At 40.1% G+C, this 16,448-nt stretch overlaps 1 protein-coding gene across 1 annotated transcript; it reads right to left on the bottom strand.

The window, feature by feature from the left end:
- Window positions 1-322: 322 nt before the first annotated feature.
- Window positions 323-12,719, bottom strand: adgrf3b (adhesion G protein-coupled receptor F3b; the record flags this gene model as incomplete). The annotated part of the gene is made up of 16 exons (XM_084150791.1): window positions 323-376; window positions 1,189-1,224; window positions 1,348-1,389; window positions 1,497-2,819; window positions 2,903-3,073; window positions 3,364-3,557; window positions 3,761-3,901; window positions 4,110-4,328; window positions 4,497-4,724; window positions 5,095-5,216; window positions 5,360-5,418; window positions 5,856-6,001; window positions 6,118-6,246; window positions 8,058-8,070; window positions 8,568-8,653; window positions 12,614-12,719. 16 exons carry the CDS (start codon window positions 12,717-12,719, stop codon window positions 323-325), a joined length of 3,069 nt encoding a protein of 1,022 aa, XP_084006917.1.
- Between the last annotated feature and the right edge of the window lie 3,729 nt (window positions 12,720-16,448).

The raw sequence follows: 16,448 nt of genomic DNA, 5'->3' as shown, positions 1-16,448 counted from the left end.
AGCCATCCCTGTATTTGAGGAACCAACCAGGTGGATGTTTCTCTCTGGGTGAGAGTAGTGGCAGACACATGGATTGGTCCTGATCCAGTATATAGATAGTTTTCTGAGGCAGAAAACATATGATGAGTACATTGTCCTTCAATCCCCAATCGTGCAAACCCTTGGAGTGTGCAGGCTTTTGTTACAGCCCAGTGCTAACATGCCTGATTTAACTAATCAAGGGCTTGAAGAGTTAAGTGTTAATTACATTAATGAAATTACATGTGTTTAGCAGCAGACATGTGCGTGTCTTGTATCAAGACTGTACAAACCTCGATGTTCATCACTTATTTGAAGTGGTTTTCATATTCTCACATTTCTCTTTGGTAGTAGGTGCCTGGTGAGAGAGGTGGGCAGATTTAGAGCTGAGCTTTCAGTAACACATGACATTATGTTGCTTTTCTGTATAGTAACACTATAATTACACTGGCATTACAACGTTGGTACATAGTACTTTATTTTGCTTTGCTTTCTAACTACAAAGGAATAGAGCTGGGCGTTTTTTGTTATTAAACAGTCTTTATAAACTGGGTGGTTCGAGCCCTGAATGCTGATTGGCTGATTGGTATAATAATAATAATAATATGCCATTTAGCAGATGCTTGTATCCAAAGCGACTTACAGTCATGTGTGCATACATTTTTACGTATGGGTGGTCCCGGGGATCGAACCCACTACCCTGGCGTTACAAGCGCCATACTCTACCAATTGAGCTACAGAGGTACCACGGGTATGACAAAACATGTATTTTTACTGCTCAAATTACATTGGTAACCGGTTTATAATAGCAATAAAGCACCTCGGGGGTTTGTGATATATGGTCAATATACCACGGCTAAAGGCTGTGTCCAGGCATTCCACGTTGCGTCGTGCATAAGAACAGCCTTTAGCCGTGGTATATTGGCCATGTACTACACCTCCTCAGGCCTTATTGCTTAAGTATTCAATTTGTGTAAAGCCATCCACTTCCATTACCATGTCATTACAAGACATTACCAAAGTACTATGGAAGTACAATGTTGTAACTAGCGTAATTATAGGATTCCTACACAGGTATAAGAGCAACTTGAAGAAAAATGTAACCACATTTCACTGCTCTATAATTGAATGGAAAGACAACAAAAGCAGAAATAAAAGAGCAGAACTCACCCAAGCCAAGATAACGTTCAACACCTCATCTCGCACCTTGTATTAACATGACAAAAAAGGAGTAGTGGTAAGTATACATAATATCTACACAGTTAGCATACATAATTCACTATTGTAACACTATTCAATTACATAAACTCCCTAAGGATTGACAAATACCCTTTTCTCTGCAAAACCTCCAGTCAGCAAAATGAAGAGGCCCTGAAAAACATTACACTATGAATACAATGGCAAAAACTGATTTCAGCTTCTTTCACTCAATAGTTTCAGACAGGAATATCTGTAATGGAAAATATATGAAAAAGTACCTGAAAGGAGTTTATGATGGAGAAAGCATAATTCACCACAACACCCATTGGTGCCCTGCTATCAATGCTCAGCACAAAGAATCCCAAAACCCATGTTATCCCAAAGACTGGCGTTAACAAGACCACCCCTTTCATGATGCTTTTGGCTGTCTCTTTCTCGTCGGATTTACTCCCATCAGAAACAGTGGACTTTAGGAGTGTCATGATGACAACACCCATGGAGAAGAAATTCATAAAAACAATCGTCCCGACGGGCAGAAGAAATGCGTGAATGGACCCCTTCAGAAGTCCCTCGTAAATGAGCCAGCAGGTTTCTGTGTCGTGGTAGGGTTTCCCTGTGTATTTGTAGTACACATAGGTAACCGACACGATCACTGTGGGACAGATGTAGCCGAGGACGGTGGACAGGAGCAGATACACCCTCTTCCTCAGCGGGTGGAAGATGAAGATGAGCTGGTGTAGTAGCATGATGCTGAGGCATAGCATCCAGCAGAACATAGCCAGGAAGAAGAACTGCTTGGTCACGGTCAGGACGAGGCACCAGGTAGGAGTTTGGATGCTGGGGAAGTAGACAGCCAGCATACTGCAGTCGGCCAGTAACAGGCACAGAGAGATGTTGACCAGGGCCGTGTGGCGGAAGTGCGAGAGGTTGGACTTGACGACGGCCGACCACACCAGCGCCTCGATGATGAGGAAGATGAGGAGGGAGCAGATGGACACGCCGAGGCCCACGTAGGTGATCTCATCCAGAAAAAGCAGGGTCACCGGGGTCTTTGACATCAGCACTGAGAAGGAGGTCAGATGGGTGCACTCGCAATAGCTTCTATTGTTGACCATTTTCTTCCACTTGCAGCCTTCTTCAGACCATTCCATCAATGTGGTGTTCCAGAACACACAGAGGATGTTATAGTCTTGAGCCATTGACTGGTTGATGGGAAAGTCCAATTTGATGTTTGTTTTGGAGTCATTGCTGTTTTGCAGTGTGGCTGACACCACAATGCTAGGGAACTTATAGTCTGGGAAATTTAAATTGTTTAATTTGTCAGCTAGGTTTTTTACTCCCACAGTTTTCACTATTCCCGAGGACAGGGCCAATGTGACTTCTACGCCAAACACAGTTCCATTGCAAGATGTGTTGTTTTGACCATTGCAGAGTATCAGTTGTATATTTGGGGTGTCATTTCCGTCACTGGTATTCATTTTGATGTTATTCACTAGACCTTCGACAGACTGGAGGTATTTTGAGGACATGTCGTATTCAAGGGTTTTGTTGACTGTCTTCCAAGAGTTATTCAACATGTTGCTTGCTGCACCAAGAAATTCCTGAAAAAATATATATACATTTATGTTTCTGTATGAGATATATTGTACACAACTGTATAATTCTTAATTGGGGTATGGCTCACATCTAAAATGGAGTTATCCAGGTTGATGTTTGCTGATGCTTGCGACATGATATCCAGAACATTGATGGATGCACTCACATCAGCAACTGAGGTAGCATCCATGTTGTTCTTCAAACCAGAAAAGATTTGAAGAGCAACCTCCTGAGTGGCCCCAAGTCCCTCTTTAAAGTTCTGTGATGGTAAAACAAACATGGAATAGTAACTTTGTTTCTTATACCAACACATTCTATAGGCCCAGAGTATTTCAATGCAAGTCACACATCATTCCAGTGGCTGGATGTGTAGTTGAAGAATGTGAGATATCATATGACCAACCCGTGACTAATGTCATATTACTAAAATGCAGGAATGCAAACACTTTTACTGAAAATATAGGCATTCACCAAAACATAACCAATGTTCCATATCAACTTTACAGTATGAGAGTTGTATGAGTGCAGAAGGTGAAAGGCCATACTCACTGCTGCTAAATTGACAACTTTGTTTATTTCCTCATTGACACAGTTATCCAGCACATCCATCCATTCAGGCCCCCTGCATGTCCGCTCTTGGTACCCCACTTTATTCACCTCACATTTTCGGATGATAACAGTGACACCTTTTGGGGTTTTTGGCCATATGTGTTCTTCAGGACAAGCCTTGTCCTTGTCCTGAGCTGATTAAAAACAGCAGTAAAGAGTATTAATAAGAATTAAACCTCCACTTCATTGAGTGAACTTAATTAATCTTCTTAATCCCCTTCAGGATGTAAGGGGACTTTAACAAATCACTTAAGAAACACATTTGAGTGATAGTAATAAACTTGTATGGCTTTTCTTTTTTTTCTTTTTTTTTATGGACTCATGCAATCTAACATACCATATATCACTGGGATAGTTATGGATGCATTCTTGTTCTCATCCTTCTGGTTTTGAAATTTGAAAATGACAACATTGGATGGGCTTGAAGGATTGCAACTTATGATCGGAGTTACGGTGTAGTTGGTCCCCGCTGGTGGTACTAGAATAGAATGTGGTTACACTTTATTTGGATAGTGAAGATTTTCCATCTGTAGATGCTCTACAGATGGTCATACTATCAACAAACTATATGTTAATAAGCAACTGCTTATTTTTCTCAAGTTACTGCAACTTTATACATTTTGAGCACGATGAGAAATAAGGTTATACATAGTTCAAGACACAAGACTAAGAGTTCATAAGAGTACCTGGTTGAGTTTGGGGTTTATTTTGGTATGCCCAAGTGACGTTGTATTGCTCTGTGCTGTTCTCGATGGTTGCAGTGACTGTCACAGAGTTTGTATCTTGGCAATCTACAGTCAGTGGGACACTCGACATGGTGATCTTATCTGGTAGCAGGGCTACCTTCAACTCTGCAGAGGCTGCGTGCACAATGGACCCTTCGGAAAATCCACACTTATAAATCCCTTCAGAAGCATTAAGAGAGGGATAAAATAGATAATCATCATTCAAAAAGCAATACACATGATCATCAGTAGGCCTATTTCAGCATCAAACACAATTAGATGCAATATTTCCAATGACTAAACAGGAAATAGAATCCTACACCCTCGACAAAGGTCTCTCAGACGCACCTGCCCAGTTCCCTGACAACTTTACAATTTGGACTGTGGTACGGTTGGGTGACATTTCATTGGGGAATGAGACGGTTATGCTGCTTCCATTGTTCAGATTAAATGTCTCATTTCCTTTGAACAGTTTCCAGTTCCATGAGCCATTTGTTTTCTCCTCAAATGTGCAGTTCAACGTCGGTGTTGAGAAGAATTGCACTGTGTCCATTGGATACTGAATGCTCACGAGTCCTGTGGAAAAGTAAAAACATACAGTATCAATACAATAAATAATACAGTACATTCTTACACGCTTTACATAATAATTACCAACATAACATAACCTATATTCATACCATAATCCTTGCCACATTTCTCAATATCATATTGTCTTTAAACTTGTTTGTATGGTCCGACGAAGGTCATCATAATACCGAAAGCTTAGCAAGTTAAACTCTGAAACTGCAACTGATTGGAGTGTGCAGAGACTCCATTTATCTATATATATAATATTTTCTCCTGTGCCTTATCTGAGCCTAATGCCCGGGTGTGTGTGGTTATCTACACATGGTCTTAATATCACTATGTGAAATGACTGTACTGTAATAGAGGGGGCATTTACCTGATGTTTCAACAGCAATTTTGCCAACAGTAGGTTCCAGGTCAGCTATTATTTTTGCAAGTGTATCAGTCAGAAATATGACACTGAGATGCACTTTGAAATCAACAATTTGGCCATCATTCCTTATGTGTCAGTATTGAGTTGCCAATGGGTGAAAGGGAGACAAAAACAGAAATGGATGTTGCATCTTTGGGGAGAAAAACAAGCACTCTTGCCAAATATTAAGGAATGAATAAATACGTCTAATAAATTTAGATTGTATTACCTCAGTCCAGATACATTGAGGCATCCAAACCCATGTAATTTTTGAAAACCATCTGTAAGCTAAGAGAAAAAGGAAATGTTATCATCAATATTAAATATAATGTGTATTCAGGTGTCACTTTAACTCATTATACATGTTGATAATTTTGATCAAAAACAAAACTACTATTTCAGCAGATTTGGAAAAAAAATGTACCTGTTTTTTTATAGTATCAGTTAGATTATTTTTTGATCCCACTTGAACTGTTCCTTTAATGTGAACTATGTCAACAAAAACCAAAAATTATAATAGTGACAACATACAGTAACACTGCAACAATAACAATAACTACCTTAATAATAGCGGTGGTTGACAATTAGTAGAAATTACAGCAAAAATGTTACAATGAAGAACGAATCCTAATAATACTTTTGTAGTAGTATTATCTAGGGCTAGGCTATTGATCATATAAAATAATGATAGTAGAAATAACAGTATCAACAATAGTACCTTTCACTTTGGGTATGCAGAGGGCTGGGTAATTAGAAATATTTGCGTTACAATATGAGTCATTGCAGCACTGGAACTTCCAACACACATCGTTACTCCAGATGTACTTTGATGAACAGTTACATGTAGAAGCATTCCCGACAATTTTACAGTCTACACAGAAACACACATTATCAATCAGGCTATGGATGAAACACTGATAGAGGAGCGTTTTTTAAAAACATTTTTTTTTCATGAAACCATATTTGGTAGAAATAGTGATACTGTACCTGCTGTTAGTTCAAGCAGTTCAATAGTCATTGTTTTATTAGGTGTTGTTATTTCCTTGATTGCTGATAGAGCACCAGAGATGAACAATGTAGCATTGCTCTCTACCATGAACTCAGCCATGTAGGTATCTAAAACAATCAGTGACATAAAGGAAACATTTAGGCAAATACAGTGGGGGGAAAAAAGTATTTAGTCAGCCACCAATTGTGCAAGTTCTCCCACATAAAAAGATGAGAGAGGCCTGTAATTTTCATCATAGGTACACGTACAATGACAGACAAAATGATAAATAAAAATCCAGAATTCATCCATTTTTAATGAATTTATTTGCAAATTATGTTGGAAAATAAGTATTTGGTCAATAACAAAAGATTCTCAATACTTTGTTATATACCCTTTGTTGGCAATGACACAGGTCAAACGTTTTCTGTAAGTCTTCAGAAGGTTTTCACACACTGTTGCTGGTATTTTGGCCCATTCCTCCATGCAGATCTCCTCTAGAGCGGTGATGTTTTGGGGCTGTCGCTGGGCAACACAGACTTTCAACTCCCTCCAAAGATTTTCTATGGGGTTGAGATCTGGAGACTGGCTAGGCAACTCCAGGACCCTGAAATGCTTCTTACGAAGCCACTCCTTCGTTGCCCGGGCGGTGTGTTTGGGATCATTGTCATGCTGAAAGACCCAGCCACGTTTCATCTTCAATGCCCTTGCTGATGGAAGGAGGTTTTCACTCCAAATCTCATGATACATGGCCCCATTCATTCTTTCCTTTACACGGATCAGTCGTCCTGGTCCCTTTGCAGAAAAACAGCCCCAAAGCATGATGTTTCCACCCCCATGCTTCACAGTAGGTATGGTGTTCTTTGGATGCAATTCAGCATTCTTTGTCCTCCAAACACGACGAGTTGAGTTTTTACCAAAAAGTTATATTTTGGTTTCATCTGACCATATGACATTCTCCCAGTCCTCTTCTGGATCATCCAAATGCACTCTAGCAAACTTCAGACGGGCCTGGACATGTACTGGCTTAGCAGGTGGACACGTCTGGCACTGCAGGATTTGAGTCCCTGGCGGCGTAGTGTGTTACTGATGGTAGGCTTTGTTACTTTGGTCCCAGCTCTCTGCAGGTCATTCACTAGGTCCCCCCGTGTGGTTCTGGGATTTTTGCTCACCGTTCTTGTGATCATTTTGACCCCACAGGGTGAGATCTTGCGTGGAGCCCCAGATCGAGGGAGATTATCAGTGGTCTTGTATGTCTTCCATTTCCTAATAATTGCTCCCACAGTTGATTTCTTCAAACCAAGCTGCTTACCTATTGCAGATTCAGTCTTCCCAGCCTGGTGCAGGTCTACAATTTTGTTTCTGGTGTCCTTTGACAGCTCTTTGGTCTTGGCCATAGTGGAGTTTGGAGTGTGACTGTTGAGGTTGTGGACAGGTGTCTTTTATAGTTCAAACAGGTGCCATTAATACAGGTAACGAGTGGAGGACAGAGGAGCCTCTTAAAGAAGAAGTTACAGGTCTGTGAGAGCCAGAAATCTTGCTTGTTTGTAGGTGACCAAATACTTATTTTCCAACATAATTTGCAAATAAATTCATTAAAAATCCTACAATGTGATTTTCTGGATTTTTTTTTCTCAATTTGTCTGTCATAGTTGACGTGTACCTATGATGAAAATAACAGACCTCTCTCATCTTTTTAAGTGGGAGAACTTGCACAATTGGTGGCTGACTAAATACTTTTTTCCCCCACTGAAGGTATGAGAGCCTGTTCGACAACTGATTTAAATGATAAGGGCAGAGGGTCTTCAAGTGTGCATCTGCTTGTGTGAGCGAGTTAGTAATTTCACCTTTCCTCATGCGTTCCCTTTATGGTTATTTTCATAGAGAGTAAGCTGCTTGGTTTGTTATGCATTCAGACATAAATGTATAAATAACTCACCCACTGCTAAGGCCTGTGTCAACGAAGAGAGAGACACATTTTAATTAATCACTAAAGGAACATTATAAACTGGCTGATTTGAGCCCTGCATGCTGATTGGCTGACAGCCATGGTACATCAGACCGTATATGACAAAACTTTTATTTTTACTGCTCTAATTATGTTGATAACCAGTTCATAATAGCAATAAGGCACCTCGGGGGTTTGTGATATATGGCCAATATACTACGGCTAAGGGCTGTGTCCAGGCATTCCGCATTGCATCGTGCATAAGGACAGCCCTTAGCCGTGGTATATTGGCCATATACCACACCCCCTCGGGCCTTATTGCTTAAATAACCACTATAATTAATCTGTGAGATAATATACATTCATTAGGCTACTTCCATTTCTGTATAACGTGTCTTGTTTTTATCTGTGCTATACTTGATTTACTTGGCTAACATCCATGGCTCCTGTGTAAATTGTCTTACTGGCTCATTTGAAATAGCATTACAATGTACTGCTTACCTGGTGGTAGTGGAATACCACACCACAGAGAAGTATTACAGCTCTGGCCCACATCGTTTGTCTGATGGAAGTAAAGAAGATGGACACTGCTTCAATAATTTGGACACATAACTTAATTATATAATGTTCGGATCTTCGAGTGAAACAAAAAGTGAAGACATAACATCAATTTTCCTGATAGTCAATACCCATTGTTGTTGTATTTGTCTCATTTGAGTCTGTCTTTTTGTTGCTTTTTTTTATTCTATTCAGATGTTATTATCCATCTCTGGGAATTGATTTCCTTTTATATTTCCCTGTGAGGTAGCTACTCATATAAATAATCAACTTCATAACCATTATTAACCTCTTATCTCATGAGCTGAGGTACACAAAGTCATAATATAACTAGACAAACTTTCCTTTTTTTTCTCAAGCATCTACACACAATACCCCATAATGACAAAGTGAAAACATGTTTGTATAACATTTTGTAATTGTATTGAAAATGAAATACAGAAATATCTAATTTACATAAGTATTCACACCCCTGAGTCAATACATGTCTTTCTGGGTAAGTCTCGAAGAGTTTTGCAGACCTGGATCAAACATTATTATTTAAAAAATTGCTAGACAGACATTTTCAAGTCTTGCCATTGATTTTCAAGGCGATTTAAGTCAAAACTCTAATTAGGCCACTCAGGAACATTCAATGTCGGCTTGGTAAGCAACTCCAGTGTATATTTGGCCTTGTGTTTTAGGTTATTGTCCTGCTGAAAGGTGAATTTGTCTCCCAATGTCTGTTGGAAAGCAGATTTAATCAGGTTCATACATAACACTTGTATTCAGGACATAAAGTTAATTTATTTGCCACATTTTTTGCAGTTTTACTTCAATGCCTTATTGCAAACAGGAGGCATGTTTTGGAATAGTTTTATTTTATACAGGCTTCCTTCTTTTCACTCTTTCATTTCGGTTAGTATTGTGGAGTAACTACAATGTTGTTCTTCCATCACAGCCATTAAACTCTGCAACTGTTTTAAAGTCACCGTTGGCCTCATGGTGAAATCCCTGAATGGTTTCCTTCCTCTCCGGCAACTGGGTTAGGAAGGACGCTTGTATATTTGTAGAGACTGAGTGTATTGATTCACCATCCAAAGTGTAATAACTTAATAACTTCACCATGCTCAAAGGGATATTCAATGTCTGCTTTTTTTTCTATCAATAGGTGCCCTTATTTGCGACGCATTGTAAAACCTCCCTGGTCTTTGTGGTTTAATTTGTGTTTGAAATACAATGCTCGACTAAGGGATCTTACAGATAATTGTATGTGTGGGGTACAGAGATGAGGTAGTCATTCAAAAAATCATGTTAAACACTACGTTTACACACAGAGTGAGTCCATGCAACTTAATATGTGACTTGTTAAGCACATTTTTACTCCTGAACTTATTTATGCTTGCATAACAAAGGGGTTGAATACTTATTGACTTCATTTTTTATTAATTTGTAAAAATGTTGAAAAACATAATTCCACTTTGACATTATTGTATGTAGGCCAGTGACATAAAATCTCAATTTTATGAATTTTTAATACAGACTGTAACAAAACAAAATGTGGAAAAAGTAAAGGGGTGTGAATACTTTCTGAAGGCACTGTAGATATTGATAAAAACTATTATAAAAATATAACTGCAATAGAGCATGCTGGTAAAAATGATGATGATGTGTGTAGTTTTGGTTCAACTCTGTTTATTAACACCTACACTGGGGTTATTTTACACCACTGAGGGTTATTGTACTTCTTTACAGTGTTTAGTTAACTCTTGAATCAACAGTAGAAATGTTACACTGGAAAATCAACACTAGTTAACACTGGCCAATTTGCTGTGTGCTATGAAAGGGACACATCTGCAGGCTTCCATACAATTCTGAGGAAGAACCATGAAAGAATCTTCATTTTTTCAGTGTAAACCGGCATGGCACACATAATTGCATATGGTTATTAACTAAAGAATATCATAAACATTTTACTTGAGGTAATTTAACAGTGAAAAGGGTAGGCCTACACAGTCAGCTGGAACTTACACGTCACCATCTTACATGATACTAAAACCTGTGGGCTAGCACAATTACACACTAAAAACAAATTGTTCTATATTGTGCCAAATATGGGTTATTTGGCTTGTAACCATAGCAGAACCCTTTTTGGTGCTATATGGTACCTTTTTTGAAGGTTCTGTAAAGAACCATGCTCATAAGGTTCTAAATGGAACCTGTATGGTGCTACAAATAATCATTTTCCTTTAAAAATAAAGGTTATATATAGCACCAAAAATCAGTTCCCCTATGGTTACAACCCTTTTGGGGGCTATATATATATCTCTTTTTTATGGTTCTTTATAGAACCTTTATGGAGAATGGTTCTATAAAGAACCCTTCTCTATCTCAAAGGTTCTTTGTAGAACTCACGGTTGTACAAAAAGAGCTGTGAACAAACCAAGCCACAAATATTCTAATAAGCCACCCCTACATTTTTATAATCACTGAAAGAGGATAGAACCCTTTTTTGAATGGCAAAGAACATTTGAGTCAGTATGGTTCCACGTAGAACCATCACCCTTCCCAAAGAACCCTTGTGGAACTCTACTTTTTTAGTGTGCACAAAACATCCTGGTGCATTTAGAGTTATCACAACACAGAAAAAGTAATTATGCCACTTTTATAAAGTAATGTATGGCCTCTCAATATGACATTAGTTTGAGCATTAATGAGATGGTACACCAGGTAGTGTGAATAGAACAGAAGACTATGCAGAAGCAGGCTATATAAACAGGCTTCATTCTTCCAGACATATCTGTTTTCTGTCTATGGAAGCTCAGTTTATTTAAAAAGAACTTGAGCACTTATTAGTCCAGATGTAGGCTAATTTGGGTCTGGGAAATCTCCCCTATAAGTAAACAATTTTTCAACCTCAATACAGTACGTCATTTTGCTAGCCTAACTAATTATTGGTAACTAAAAAAAAATTACAATATTCAAAATGTTTCACTCACACAATAACATGTTTTGTTTAAAGTTGTTTTCAAACCACAACTTGGCATAAGTTTGAAGAAGAATATACAAGGCAACCACCAAGTATTAAACAGTATGAACCATTTGTAAATGCAGTCCTTCATAGAAACTTTGAAAGATAATATATTTTCAGGAAGAGGAGATACTGACCTTGACTTAAGAAATCTGTTCATAAACCTGGGTTTTACTTGTGAAACCAGTGATCAACAGGTGGGATGCAGTTTGTAATCCATGATTACCAGGATGCCATCAGGGTAGACTGAATGCTCACAGTGAACAGGCTGCGTCTGGCTAAAGCTTGAAAGCAGCAAAAGAGATGCGTCAGATAACGATAAGCAGCTGCTTTGAAAAAGCGTTCCCTGCCATTTGCATGGCTGGTATCTCCCTATACCATCTGGACTGGTCAACATTGACCTTCATACCTTCAACTTTCCATCCACATTTGGCTACCAAATCCAGCTTTTCCTTCAGGAGGTTACAGACTATGTCAAGAGGAAAATTTGCCTGGACATTACATGTAATTCCTATATGTTTAATTCCTATACATTTAATTATTATATATTCAATTGAGGAAAGACAGGTGGAACAGTGAGAGGCCCAATGTGTTTGGTTCTTTTATTGAAAATATTTAACAGCTAGACATTACAGAACAGAATACTTGATGAGGCCTGACTGTATTGAGACACAGTGACCTCGTAACTACTTCAATACTGGTTAATTAAGAGTCTATTGACGCACCCATGTGTCAATCTAAGAAACGTAATACAAAAACCCCATTAAAATCTGTCAGTTTAAGATAGAGATATCTGCCTTTTTGCAACTTCAAAACATCTGCCTGTTTAACAACCCTCTCAAACATTTGTAATGATAATTCCATTTGTTTTACCTCTGACACAAAGCTGTCTGATTAAAATCGTGAGAAGAAAACATTCAGTTCATTAGCCATGTTCTGGCCCTCAGGTCTCCCAAGGTCGGCATTGGTTTTCCCCTACCTATGTGGGGGGCACTAGCCATGGATTGAATCCCTTGCCAGGCCACCCTTGAGTTTCCTGAGGTGAGGGTCCTCTCCACCCTTTGCTTGTATGCCTCCTTGTCCATCAGTATCTGTCTTTTGATCTCACGTTGTACATCTCTTAAAGCCTGTCTGTCACCCTTAGCGTAAACTGCCTTCTTCCTATTAAGTAGTGATTTTAGATGTTTTGATACCGAAGGCTTATTGTTAGGGAAGATTTTACAGGTTTTAGTAGGCACAACTGACTCAACAAAGAAGTTTACAGCAAGAGTTCATTAAGATCAGAGCTGTTGTCCTCAAATATCTCCAACATAGTACAGTCAAAACACCCTTGGAGATGATTGACTCTATTGTCGTTCCAGATCTGGACAGTTTTAACTGTTGGTTTCTCCCTCTCCAGGAGCCGACAGTTGGTTGGCGGGAGGTAGACAACATTGCGGTCTGATGTCCCCAAGGGAGGTCTGGTGGTGACAGAGAAAGCATGTGGTATTGTCCCATAGCACAAATCAAGAGTCTTATTTTTCCTAGTGTGACATTTCCCATACTGGTGGTATGTGCGCAGGACCTTGTGCAAAGTGCAGTTGTTAAAACCCCCTAAAATAAATGTGGGTGTGCCAGGGGAGATGGATTCCAGTTTCTGTGACAAATGATAGCCTTCGCTATATTAGCTTTTGGTTGAATGTACACAACGGTAACAAACAATTGGGGGGACTCACGGGGCAGATAGTAGGGTCACAGTGACAAAGAAAGCAGATCATATTTTCTACAAGTTATTTAAAATATGATGAAAAAAACATGACTGTAAAGAATGCATTACAACAACAACAAAGGACTTAAGAAACAAACTTTCAAACGAAAGGAAACTTCTTGGCAGAGAAAAAACACATCTTATGTAGGTGTCATAACCAGCCATAAAGTAATACAATATACTGTATGTCACAACAGGTGTAAAAATATGGGTCATGACAGTGTTATGAGCATATAATGACAGGTTATGACAAGTTATGTCAGCTGTTATGACATATTATGACATGATTATGACCGTTTCATAACTACATTTATATTGATCAATGCATTGTTGGGTTTAGAGTTTGCAAGAAAGGCATTTCACTGTACTTATGCACGTGACATTCAAACTTGAAACTTGAAACTGAAATAAGTTGACTTTCATACCTCCACAATCTTCAACTGATGCAAAGGCAGGTTGAACATGAAAATCAATTTTGTTCAACTAATTTACTGATCTCACTCATGACATGACTTGTAGTCTTATTTTAGCATTAACTTTTGTTTAGGACTCAGTTACCACTTTACTGTTATGTCAACCATAAATGTGGTTATACTGTCTATGGGTAGGTCTACATATTTTCCTGACCTCACAGATTTGCATAACTACAGTGCATTCGGAGAGTATTCATACCCCTTGACTTTTTCCACATTTTGTTATGTTACAGCCTTATTCTAAAATTGATTAAAACACTTTTTTTCCATCATCAATCTACACACAATACCCCATAAAGACAAAGCAAAAACTAAAAAACTAAAAAACTTTTATATATCATTTACATAAGTATTCAGGTCCTTTACTCAGTACTTTGTTGAAGCACCTTTGGCAGCGATTGCAGCCTCAAGTCTTCTTGGGTATGACGTTACAAGCTTGGCACACCAGTATCTGGGGAGTTTCTCCCAGCTATTTTCAGGTCTATCCAGAGATGTTCGATCGGGTTCATGTCCAGGCTGTGGCTGGGCCACTCAAGGACATTCAGAGACTTGTCCTGAAGCCACTCCTGCGTTGTCTTGGCTGTGTGCTTAGGGTTGTTGTCCTGTTGGATGGTGAACCTTCGCCCCAGTCTGATGTCCTGAGCGCTCTGGAGCAGGTTTTCATCAAGGATCTCCCTGTACACTTTGCTCCGTTCATCTTTCCCTCGATCCTGACTAGTCTCCCAGTCCCTGCCGCTGAAAGACATCCCCACAGCATGATGCTGCCACCAGCATGCTTCACCGTAGGGATGGTACCAGGTTTCCTCCAGACGTGACGCTTGGTATTCAGGCCAAAGAGTTCAATCTTGGTTTCATTAGACCAGAGAACCTTGTTTCTCATTGTCTGAGAGTCCATTAGGTGTCTTTTGGCAAACTCCAAGCGGGATGTCATATGCCTTTAACTGAGGAGTGGCTTCCGTCTGGCCACTCTACCATAAAGGCCTGATTGGTGGAGTGCTGCAGAGATGGTTGTTCTTCTGGAAGGTTCTCCAATCTCCACAGAGGAACTCTGGAGCTCTGTCAGAATGACCATCGGTTCTCGGTCACCTCCCTGACCAAGGCCCTTCTCCCCCGATTGCTCAGTTTGGCTGGGCGGCCAGCTCTATGAAGAGTCTTGGTGGTTCCAAACTTCTTCCATTTAAGAATGATGGAGGCCACTGTGTTCTTGGGGACCTTCAATGCTGCAGACATTTTTGGTACCCTTCCCCAGATCTGTGCCTCGACACAATCCTGTCTCGGAGCTCTACGGACAATTTCTTCGACCTCATGGCTTAGTATTTGTTCTGACATGCACTCCCAATTGTGGGACCTTATATAGGCAGGTGTGTGCCTTTCCAAATCATGTCCAATCAATTCAATTTACCACAGGTGGACTCCAATCAAGTTGTAGAAACATCTCAAAGATGATCAATGGAAACAGGATGCACCTGAGCTCAATTTCGAGTCCGATAGCAAAGGGTCTGAATACTTATGTAAATAAGGTGTGTGTAGCAATATGTGTGTAGCATGGATGTATAGATACTGAGTGTACAAAACATTAGGAACACCTTCCTAATATTGAGTTGCCCGTTTGCCCTCAGAGGAGCCTCAATTTGTCGGGGCATGGATTCTACAATGTGTCTAAGGCGTTCCACAGGGATGCTGGCCCATGTTGACTCCAATTCTTCCCACAGTTGTGTCAAGTTGGCTTGATGTCCTTTGGGTGGTGGACCATTCTTGACACACCCAGGAAACTGTGGAGCGTGAACAACCCAGCAGCGTTGCAGTTCTTGACACAAACCAGTGCGCCTGGCACCTTCTACCATACCCCGTTCAAGGGCACTTAAATATTTTGTCTTGCCCATTCCCCTTCTGAATGGCACACATACACAATCCATGTCTCAATTGTCTCAAGGCTTAAAAATTATTCTTCAACCTGTCTCTTCCCCTTCATCTACACTGATTGAAGTTGATTTAACAAGTCACATCAATAAGGGATCATAGCTTTCACCTGGATTCACCTGGTCAGTCTATGTCATGGAAAGAGCAGGTGTTCGTCATGTTTTGTAGACTCAGTGTATGTGTGTGTGTGCATGTCTGTGCGGGTGTGTGCATGAGTGAATGCATGTGTGCTACGGTGCAGAGAATCAGAGCAGGTGGTCAGTCCAGTTCAAGGGTTCAGCAGTCTGATGGCTTGTAGATAGAAATTGTCTCTGAGCCTGTTGGTATCAGACCTCATGCTCCGATACCGTCTGCCCGATGGTAAAGGAGAGAACAGCTTGTGGCTGGGGTGTGTGGGGTCCTTGATGATCCTGCGTGCTTTCCTCAGGCACCATTTCGAGTAGATGTCCTGGGTGAGTGGGAGCACGTCTTCACCACCCGCTGGAGGGCATTACAGTCATGGACAGAGCAATTCCCATACCAGCCCGTGATGCAACCGATCAGGACGCTCTCAAATTTCTTCAGCCGCCTTAGGAAGTAGAGATGCTGTTGCGCCCTATTGACAAGAGTGGTGGTGTTGTTGGTCCATGACAAGTCCTCGGTTATGTGGATGCCGAGGAACTTAAAACTTGTGA

The sequence above is a fragment of the Coregonus lavaretus genome (assembly GCF_964263955.1).
Source record: "Coregonus lavaretus genome assembly, chromosome: 33".
Classification (NCBI taxonomy): domain Eukaryota; kingdom Metazoa; phylum Chordata; class Actinopteri; order Salmoniformes; family Salmonidae; genus Coregonus; species Coregonus lavaretus.
The sequence above is the reverse complement of the archived record's forward strand: the minus strand, read 5'-3'. Positions and strand labels throughout refer to the sequence as shown.